We start from the raw sequence: 10,685 nt of genomic DNA on the forward strand, positions 1-10,685 counted from the left end.
AAGCGAGGTTTGCTGGCCCAAGGCTTGAGATCTCAGAGACGCTGCTTGCAAACATATTTTAAGGGGGAAAGTGCACTCCAGCTATTGCTTTCCACTAACAGACACGCAGTTGCAGGCATATTGGCTGCACTTCCACATTCTTCCAAGACCTAGCAGAAGGGTTCGCACAAGAATGCAGTTAACAGAACGTGCTCATCGGTGCACTTGCATTTAGATTTCAATAGATGCAACCCAAAGTTTGCGGGCATACAGTTGAAAGCTAAAATATAAAATACAGTGGATGCTCGGGTTGCGAACGGGATCCGTGCGGGATCTACGTTCGCAACCTGCAGTGTTTGCAACGCGCAGCGGCGCATCTGTGCGCACATGGGTTGCGATTCGGTGCTTCTGTGCATGTGCAAAGCGCGATTTAGCACAACTGCCGAAACCCCGAAGTAACCCGTTCCAGTACTTCTGGGTTTCGGCAGTCCGTAACCCGAAAAAACGCAAATTGAAGCGTCTGTAACCCGAGGTGTGACTATAGGGTACTACTACGACTTCCAGGCAGTATTCTTGCATCCATTATTTTAGGGGGAAAACAAAACTCTGTGCCACTGTTCTGTGTCAAGACTCCAAATGTAATAAAATGTTTCCACTGGCCCATGTTTTCAAACAGGTGTCATAACACCACTGCCCAGTTGAAACCTGTAGCATGCTCTGGGTAAATGATTTTATAAGTTTTAAGCATAAACACGAGTTTAGAAAGCATAATAAGGCAAAACTCGTGCAGTGCTGGCTCGCATGCCAACAATCCTTTCGGACACAGGACAAAGCGAATTCCTCCTGAGTACGCGTGCATACCCAAAAATAAATAATCACCGGAATAATAATGGATGATGTGAGGTGGAGTTCAAACTTCTATACAGTAATAATAATAATAATAATAATAATAATAATAATAATGGATTATGTGTAGTGGCGTTCAAATTTCTATACAGTAATATAATAATAATGGATGATGTGAGGTGGAGTTCAAACGTCTATACAGTAATAATAATGGATGGTGTGAGGTGGAGTTCAAGCTTCTATATAGTAATAATAATGGATTATGTGAGATGGAGTTCAACCTTCTATACCAGCAATAATAATAATAATGGCTGATGTGAGATGTAGTTCAAACTTCTATATACTACTACTAATAATAATAATAAGGCAAGCTGCAGGGCGCAACCTCCTCTGCGCCCTCACCCACGCATGCGGCGGGCAGGCGAGACACCGGCAGGGGCGCGCGCGGGGGAGGGTTCCCAAGGGATCAGCTTCTTGGTTCCGTGATCGGATTGGTCGGCTGCTCAAGGGGAGCACCCCGAGGGTAGGCCACGTGACACACGCGCGCCTGCGGCCGCGGAGTAAGTGGCGGCGCAGCTGCATTTCGGGGCGGGCGCCGGTTGTGTCCGGTTGACTCTGCGACTGAGGGGAGGACTCTGGCCGCGCGGGGCGGGGGGCGGCAGCGCGCGCATGGAGGCGGTCGGGCAGCGCGAGCCTCCGGGGCGCCTCCTCCTCCTCCCAGAGCAGCGGGTGAGGGGAAAACGGCCACGGGATAGGAGAGAGAGAAAGAGGCTCTGGAGTTCACGTGCAGGGGGAGGAAACACGTGTTAAACTTGTGCTCACCTTCGAAATGTCCAGCTACTTTTTTGGGAGGGTGAGGAAGGGAGGTCTCACGAACAGCTGTCGAGCGGGTCCTTTAAAACAGTGGTTCCCAACCTTTGTTTTTGGTCATGCCCCACCTAAGCATCTCTCAAATCCTAATGCTTCACATATCCTAATGCTTCCTGAATTCTTATTATTCAACAACAGGTTAACTCCTATTCACGTGGAGGAAGCCTAAAATGCCATTCACTGAGATATTATTTTCGAATTGCCCCCCCTGTGGTTGGGAATCACAGCTTTAACATGTAAAAGGAAACCTGGATGCCCCCCCCAAAAGAGGACATTAGGTGGGGGTGTGGCAGGCTTCTGTTAGGAGGAGCAGAACTTTAGTTTGTTGAAGTGTTTCTATTGATTTTTAATACTTTTTTTTGGGGGGGGGCAACTGCCCCTCGTGGGTTATGCCCATGTCCCCCAACAAGGGGGAATTGAGAATTGCTGAATTGGAAGGAAACCTGTGAGGGTCGTTGAGTCCAACATTTTGCTGCTAATTTTGTTCTGGCAAAATGCGGGGCGGGGAGGTTGGGGGATGGGTTTTTAAAATAAAAAAATTGATACTGAAGTGATTTCAAATAATAGGTGCCAAGGTCCACGCCCCAATAAAATATTTGAGGGGGCCAGGCTACCCCAAAGTTGTTGGGCATTGCCATTCAGATTGTATGTGCCGTGTCTAGCGATGGATTATGTGGGTCCCCCAATGTTTTATTCAAATTGTCATTCTCCCTTCAAAGCAATCCGTTGCAAGCTGCTGCAGCCTAACAGGATGGCTGCTCTGAAGTTTGTCACACACACGTGCACACATGCATACACATGAAATTGTAAATCTGTCTTGCGCTTGGCTACGCACAACTTGAATGCATGACCTTTTTCACAACCTTTCCAACACATGCATTTGGAGAGGATCCCTAACTTGGCAGAAAGAGAGCCCTGAAATACAGGACAAAACTGTTGTGAATACAGGACTAGCATTTGACATTTAAATACGGGACAGTCCTGTAGTATACAGGACAGGTGGCAACCCTAAAATGCAGGAACATGAGGTTCCCCATCCCATTTGAAACCATACCGGACCCTGCTTAGCTTTGCAAATGTGCTAGTGGTTTTATTGCCTCAGACTCACATTTCCTCTGCTCTTGTAAAGAACAGCTTCCCAGGGTACCGGCTTTTTCTTGGATGAAGTAAGGTGGAGTTCAAACTTCTATACAGTCCTCCAGAATTATTATTACGTTTTGGAGGGAGTGGAAATTAATAGGGGCCTTTTGCATCTGAGGCATTTTGTATTATTCTGGGGAATCGCTGGATAAATTATTTACTTTCTGAGGGCTTTTAAAAAATCTGTAGAGTGTTTCCCTGTGGTTGATCCTATATCTTCTGTTGTTCTGCTCCTGACAAAGACAAAGAATGAGCATTAGCGGGTGAACAAATGGGTGGAGTCTTAGAGGTTTTTTGTTCATTTGGATAAACTTGTTGACACCCTTCTTTAGAAATAAAATTTCCTGCCTCTGAGCAGGAGGGTTGGAGTGTGTACCTCTTTATACGGCTTCCTTTTTTTACTCCAGCGAAGCAAGTGTGCCAGTGCATTTGTATATTGTGGCAGAAGGAAACATTTTCTTAAGACAAGTGTTGTGATTGTTCTCATGAGGTTACACGAGGAGGCTAATAATTTGCATAACATACGTTAGGAATCATCATCTAACAATTTAGTTAACCAAATAGGTCATAACGGTGAAATCAGCATTAAAAATATACACAAATAGGTCACAAACATTTTGCTCACCGAAAGGTAATTCAACACAATCTTTCAAAAATAAAGAGATGGTTACCAAAAGCTCAATAATAGGATAATTTATTGTCCAGTAACAGCCAATCTCATGAGGAATCCAATCAAAGATGTGGATCATTTGACTTCTTAAATGTTTTCCCCCCGCTAGAAAAAGGCTGATGCATCTGCTTTTGCTGGACAGGAGGAATTTGAAGTGGTGAAGACTTTCAGCTGGAGGCCTGGAAAAGGTACTTTTTTGGGGTGGGGAGGAAATGGCTGAGAAGTACAGTCTTAGCTTTGAATACCAGAGATTCCCATATTCCTGGGAGAAGGCCCTATGGTTCAGTAGTAGAATACATACCTTGTACAGTATATCTCCCAAGCTCTCAATCCCTGTAAGAGACTTTGAGTAGCAGAACTGGGAAAGAGGACAGCCACTGCTAGTCCTTGCTGGTTTAGGTGACACACTGGTATTGTTCAGTAGATGGTGGCTCCTTATAATATTATATACATATATTGCTGGGATCTGCCCTCTCGGGAGACAGTGGAAAAGTGCGCCTTCGGGGATGAAGTCCAACTGTTGGAGCCTGTTGTGGCTATGTTTTTATCTCCATGAGCTGGAACGTGTGCTGAGGAGGACAACCAAGATGATGAGGGGTCTAGAAACCAAGCCTTTTGAGGAACAGTTGAAGTTGCTGGGTATGTTTAGCTTGGAAAAGAGGAGACTCAGAGGAGATACGATAGCCATCTTCAAATATCTTAAGGGCTGTCACATGGAAGATGGAGCAAGTTTGTTTTCCCCTGCTCTAGAGGGTAGAACTCAAACCAATGGCTTCAAGTTACAAGAAAGGAGATTCCGACTAAACATCAGGAAGAAGTTTCTGACAGTAAGAGCCATTCAACAGTGGAATAGTCTGCCTCGGAAGGTTGTGGACTCTCCTTCCTTGGAGCTTTTAAAGCAGAGGTTGGATGGTCATCTGTCAAGGATGCTTTAGTTGAGATTCCTGCACAGCAGGGGGTTGGAACTGATGACCCTTGCGGACCCTTCCAGCTCTTACAATGAGAGCTGTGAGGCTATAAACCGAACAAGGAAGTGCTACCATGAGAGCTGGAAACCAAGTTTGCGACCTGGGAAGGGAGTTTTGAAGATTACACAAACACCTTTGCTAGCTGAAACAACTTTTGTTATAAATGTTGGATGGAGTATCCATCCCATAGCATGTATCCATCCCATAGGAGCCAAGGGGTCTTTGCGTCTCCCCCCCAATAAAATATTTGAGGGCACCCCCCCGGCTGATGGTCATTACCATTCAAATGGTGTCTGTGCACCGTGGCAATGTGATCAATCAATTATGCAAGGCTTACTTGCCCCCCACCCCACCCCGCAATATTTTATTCCAAGATGGTACCCCTGATCCACTCTTGTATAACGAGACCAACACTTCTGTCCTGTCCCCCCGTGTCCCCCAGGTATTTCACACTACTCTATGAGTGTTGCAGGCTCCCTCACAGTTATTCTGCACTCCATCATTGTGAGAGCCAGCGTGGTGTAGTGGTTAAGAGTGGTAGTCTCGTAATCTGGTGAACCAGGTTCGATTTCCCGCTCCTCCACATGCAGCTGCTGGGTGACCTTGGGCCAGTCACACTTCTCTGAAGTCTCTCAGCCCCACTCACCTCACAGAGTGGTTGTTGTGGGGGAGGAAGGGAAAGGAGAATGTTAGCCGCTTTGAGACTCCTTAAAAGGGAGTGAAAGGCGGGATATCAAATCCAAACTCCTCCTCCTCTTCTTCTTCTTCTTCTTCTTCTTCTTCTTCTTCTTCTTCTTCCGTCTCTCTCTGCCGCAGTCATTCCCAGAACGACCAGTCTTCCCTCCTCGGATGTGCTTCACAAACCCACGGCAACATTTTCTTCTTTTTCTCTTAACTGCACCATCCCTTCCTCTCTCTGCGCTAACTGCCCCAACCGCCACTTGACCAACATTCAGATTCCCTTCACAACAGTTGCCAAGGCTTCCCTGAACTGCCTCTCCCTCCCAACTAGTTACGTTTTTACTTATCCCTTGTTTTCCTCAGTCAACTAGCTTTATGAAATAATAGCCGTTAAAACTGAAAGGGAAACCTCAGACAATATCTGATACTAAAAGATTACCAGGTGGGAATTTGTAATATTCAAAGATCGCCTCAGTTATTTTCTGCTGCCACGTACAATGAAGTGAGGAAATGGCTAAGCTGATTTATCGCCTCAACCTATCAAACTCCCTAGGTTTCTGGATCCATTTTGCTGTTTAATTTTTCCAATAAATCAACAAAGGCTTCTTTCTTTATAGGTTTGGCAGAACATGCGGCGGAGAAAGCGAAAAGCGCCCTTGAGGAACTGGAAGACTTTGAGTCACCCTACGAAGACTCTGAGTCAGATGGCGAAGACTTAAGCATGCCCACAGATGCAGCTTTTATGGAGACGAAAACTGTATCTCACTATGTAGAAGAGGACTGGGATAAAGAGTTGGAAGACAACGAAAACAATAGCAATCCTTATGGTAGGTGGATGCTTCAACATGGTTCTTTTTAAAAAAAGGAAAGAAGAAATGCTAGAAAGCCAGGTGTCTAGGGAGAGGTGCATTGTGGGAAGATTTCTTTAGAACTGCTCTTGCGATGGGCCAATAAAAGTGTCATAAGAACATAAAAAGAGCCTGTTGGATTGCTAGTCCAGCATGCTGTTCTCATGGTGACCAGCCAGATAAATGTCTGTGAGAATCCGATAAGCAGGAGGTAAGTTTAATAGCACTTGTGATTCCCAGCAGCTGGAATTCAGAGGTATACCAGCTCTGATGCCTGTGGTGGTACATAGCTTCATGACTATTAGCCATTCATAATCATATCCATGATTATTATTTTTTAAAGTATTCTTTGAATAAGTTGTACCAAATTGAGTATGAGATTAAAACTTAAGGGGTGTGGGTGGGTGTTTAAAAGGAAGCTACTATGGACTTCTTCTTTTTTTACCCACCTGTCTATAGAGGACAGAGTGTGGTGTAAAAATAGGGATGTTTCAAGAACACAAAGGTATCTCTTTTAATCTGTGAAACTTTGGAGATACGCAATCTAAGACTACATGTGTCACTCAGTTCATAGCAACAGCATTAGATGTGTGAGAGAGTGGAGCAGTCTGGGAGAACAGAGTAGGCCGGGCATATGCACCAGTCTTTTGAAAAAGCAGTTGTAAGACAGCTAAAGATCAAAATCTACTTGGCACCTAGATGCAGTGGTTGTCGAGACTACATTGACAAAACGTACATCCCATCTTCTTGTAGGGCCAGCCCTGTCATGAGGCGGAGTAAATCAGCCGCTTCTGGTAGCAGGTGCTGTTGGGTGGCGGCGGCAGCAGCAGTTTGTTGAGCCGTTTCTCCTGAGCCCTCTGGCCATTCCCATTCTGAGCTGGTGCTCTGGAAGCAGCGATACTTCCTTGCTGTTGGTCTGGGTTGGCTGACTGTCTCGCCTAGTTACCTTCTCCCAGTACATCACAGATGGTTGGGAAAAGCCCCCGAGAAAGCAAGCAGAGAGGGAAACAGGCCAGGGCTTGTAGTCTAGCAGCCATCAGACATACACACATATTGCTCTACTCAACATGATGTACTCTGGTGCTACCACTTCTGGATTACGTACAGCATTGGTTTGAGCAGTTAGTGAGCAGTAGCGCTGGAGAATATTATCTTCCTGAAACTTCTTCTAATCAATAGAGGAAGTTTCCATTTGTTCTGCATGACTTGCTGACATGCTTATTGCAATATGTGTGGAGTGGTGAAGGAAGGGGAAATTAATTATTCAGTGGTATAACAACAACAACAACAACAACAACAAACAACAACAAATTTTCTTGCCATGCCATGTTATTTTACTTAACAACTTGGATCCAAATTTCACTGTGTTCAGCATAGACCTTTACAAGGCTAAAGTAAGTTGACATACTGCTTAAGTAAGTTGATATCCTTTGATGAGAGTTGCAACCGAATTGCAGAATAAGCACACACTGATAAACACTCTTGAGATCCAATTTTGTGCATGTATTTAGCTTTCTGTTCTCTTGGCTCAAGGAAGAAAGCTGACAACATGGCCTTAAGGGTTGTTGGGAAGATAAAATGATATCCTCTCCATGTATCCTGCCCTAGGCTTATTGGAGGAAGGGTGGGATGAGAGGAATAATTGTTATCAAAAATAATTTGCTCTGATGCCAAGAGGGCCTTATTCCCTAGCGTGGGTTCTTAGAATTGCAGCCTGTTGAAAACAGCTTTATAGACATAATCAGATTGATTTAAAATCACTCAACAGATTTTGAAGATGTGATTCACGGCGGAGGTTTCTTGGATCAAGAGCCAGTGGCATGTTCAGTTCGAGAAAAGCCTTTGTATGACCCAAGCTTGCACCATGTAGCACCGGTGACTTGGAGACAGGTAGAGACTATGCCAGTGGAAGGCCAATTTGACGATGCTGTTGACTGAGGTGACACTGGGGTAGAAATGTGGACTTCTAAACTTATATCTCCTTGAAACTTACTCGAGACTCAACATGAACACCTCTTGTATTTTATGGAATAGTTTATACAACTTGGAAACTAGAGAAGTGGAAGATCAGAAACTAGGTGGATGGCAATTTTGTAGCACTTTTCGCTTTAAACTGGCTTGGAAACGGTATAGGTTTTATTTTTCAGTTCAGCATGCTGTTACTTTGAGCTGCTTCTTACTTTCCCCTTGTCTTGTGTGCAATTTTAGTTATTTGATTTGACACGAATGACCTCATTGAGCTGTCAATCCATATTTGTATCCATGTTACAAACTCAACATCGTAACTGTTGCGCTTCAGTTTTCTTGTAAATGTTATTTATCGGACTTTAGTGTTCTGACAGGATCGCTCCTGAAGAATACAGGCTTTTTGAGTGTGTACAATGTGTGTGTCTCATTTAATGTGATTGTCAATATAAATGTGGGGGAAATGGCTGATGCAACATAATGCTTTGGCACCTGAATGCTTTTGCCTGCCTTCCATTGATTTAACCATGCAAACACAACGGAGCTCTTATCAGCAAACACAAGATAATCCCCAATTAGTTTGAGAGCTATCATCCCCTTGTCTTGGATTGAGCCTCAAACTTGCTTCCATGCACCTGATTTCCTAGAAGCCAAGGAGCTCCTGTGCTGACCCTGTGCCTTTCCCCAGTAAAAAGTTAAAGGACCCCTGACAGTTAAGTCCAGACATGAATGACTCTGGGGTTGCGGTGCTCATCTCGCTTTTTTGGCCGATGGAGCCGACGTTTGTCCGCAGACAGTTTTTCCGGGTCATGTGGCCAGCATGACTAAGCCGCTTCTGGTGAAACCAGAGCAGTGCACGGAAATGCTGTTTACCTTCCCACCGGAGCGGTACCTATTTATCTACTTGTACTTTGACATGCTTTTGAACTGCTAGGTTGGCAGGAGCTGGGACCGAGCAACAGGAGCTCACTCCATCGCGGGGATTCAAACCGCCGACCTTCCGATCGGCAAGCCCAAGAGGCTCAGTGGTTTAGACCACAGCGCCACCCACGTCCCTTTGTTCCTGTAGTTCATTGCAGTTGCAGCCTGTGCATATGCAGTGCCATTTACATGGTGAAAACATACACAGAAATCTGTGCAACATGGCACCTTTTCTGTATATCGCACTTTGCATAGCTGTCAAGTGTCCCTTATTTGAAGGGATAGTCCATTATTCCAGCGCCATGTCCCGCTGCTGTCCCTTATTGATGGATGTCCCTTAAATGTCCCTTAAATGATGTCCCTTAAATTTCAAAGGAAGCAGCTCCTCTCCCTCCCTCCCTGCCGGCCAGGGAGGAGGGAGGCTCCAACTGTGTTGCTTGGCTGTGTTGCTCACCCAATAAGAAGTCTAAGAATGACTGGGGGGTGGAGCTTGCATGCCTTGTGTGTGGCTAGTTAATGCAAGCTGAGGGGTTTTTTGAATGCTGGACGCCATTTTGTTGCACGTGCTGCTGCAAACTTTGCAGTGCAAAGCCAGGCCAGGGAGCCATCTTAAGTGGAGGCTGCATAGGCCTTGTGGTGCATGTGATTCAGATTCTATTCAGTTGAACCTCTGGTCACAAAGTTGGTTGGACAGTGTTCTCGAAGCTACCAGCATGAGTTTGACCAGACTGCAGGAGGGCAGGAAGACTGGAGTGCCTGGAACAGGTGAGGTTGCAGGTCCCTTATTTTGGCTGCTGGTCCCTTATTTTCAAGGCTGCTGGTCCCTTATTTTCACATCTGTAAGTTGACAGCTATGCACTTTGGCACTGAATTGAGTTCACTAGATGCTTCCCACCAGCTGTTGCCTTGAGTCTCTGGTTATTTCCCGGAGATACAAATAGAACATTGTGACCTGGTGTTTGATGTTGATGCCGAAACTCTTGAAACACTTCTATGTACGTGTGTGAAGGCTGATCCCTCCTTTGAGGATTAATTTGAGTGACACCTGCTATTGCAGTCCATGCAGAACAGCCCCTAGAGGGCAGCACCAACCCAGCCCATAGTTTATGGCCTGTTTCCTCAGACAATAGGCTCTTACAGGGTGCAGCGGCAAAGCGATATAGTCCGAGACATGTTTAAGTGTTGATCAGGTGATACTGTGCAGGTGAAATTGTGCTTAATTGGGCCAGTGAGGTTCCCCCACCCACCCCCAAAATTGTAACATCTTGAAACTCACATATTTTATCTGCCAGTTATCAGAATAATAATTTAAAAACTAATGATGATTTATATTTTTTGGTTCAGTTTAACTGGTATCCAGCTGCACCTGCCATATTTGAAAACAAATTGAGCTGCCCTTTCCTATGAGCTCAGAAAGAATATCGCCTTGTCCTTACTCTCATTTTCAAGGGATCAAAATTAATACGTCGAGAATTAGACTGCACATCATTCCCTCATAAAAAAAGCTCAACAACTTTGACCCAACCCCCCCCCCCCCCAAAAGGGGTAGATCACTGCCAGTTTATAATTGTGTGAGCAGATCATCGCAGTCTCTTGGAAGTTGGCCGTCCCTGGTCTATCCCATCCCATTGCTAACAATGATTTCAGTGTCTGCGTGTGGATCTTACATACGGTAGCTGAAGCACAAGAAGGAAGTATTCATTTGGGGAAAACCCCACGTTTGCAGAAATACGATAAATGTTTAGGAAAAAAATAAAACCGGGTGAGCCCCTCACCCCAAGCCCCATAAGGACTGAA

General features: G+C 45.2%; 1 protein-coding gene across 4 annotated transcripts; it reads left to right on the forward strand.

Moving 5' to 3' along the window:
* The first annotated feature begins 1,365 nt into the window (after window positions 1–1,365).
* Window positions 1,366–8,384, forward strand: LOC310671688 (uncharacterized protein). Of its 4 annotated transcripts, none has more exons than XM_083428113.1 (4): window positions 1,366–1,554; window positions 3,615–3,693; window positions 5,781–5,981; window positions 7,771–8,384. In XM_083428113.1, exons 1-4 carry the CDS (start codon window positions 1,495–1,497, stop codon window positions 7,938–7,940), a joined length of 510 nt encoding a protein of 169 aa, XP_083284239.1. In that variant the 5' UTR covers window positions 1,366–1,494; the 3' UTR covers window positions 7,941–8,384. The 4 variants fall into 4 exon arrangements, with proteins under 4 accessions (XP_083284239.1, XP_083284238.1, XP_083284240.1 ...); XM_083428112.1 differs by having other exon boundaries at window positions 1,403–1,554; window positions 5,772–5,981; XM_083428114.1 differs by having other exon boundaries at window positions 1,548–1,678; window positions 5,772–5,981.
* The last annotated feature ends 2,301 nt before the right edge of the window (window positions 8,385–10,685 follow it).

The sequence above is a fragment of the Podarcis tiliguerta genome (assembly GCF_965153285.1).
Source record: "Podarcis tiliguerta genome assembly, chromosome: 2".
In the NCBI taxonomy this organism is placed as follows: domain Eukaryota; kingdom Metazoa; phylum Chordata; class Lepidosauria; order Squamata; family Lacertidae; genus Podarcis; species Podarcis tiliguerta.

What these genes read in the sequence shown, in the direction of transcription:
- LOC310671688 (XM_083428112.1), top strand. Translation starts at nt 1,495, where the DNA reads ATGGAGGCGGTCGGGCAGCGCGAGCCTCCGGGGCGCCTCCTCCTCCTC. An exon ending in TCCTCCTCCCAGAGCAGCGG is followed by an intron (nt 1,555 to 3,614) that starts GTGAGGGGAAAA and finishes TCCCCCCGCTAG; the next exon opens with AAAAAGGCTGATGCATCTGC. An exon ending in AAACAATAGCAATCCTTATG is followed by an intron (nt 5,982 to 7,770) that starts GTAGGTGGATGC and finishes ATCACTCAACAG; the next exon opens with ATTTTGAAGATGTGATTCAC.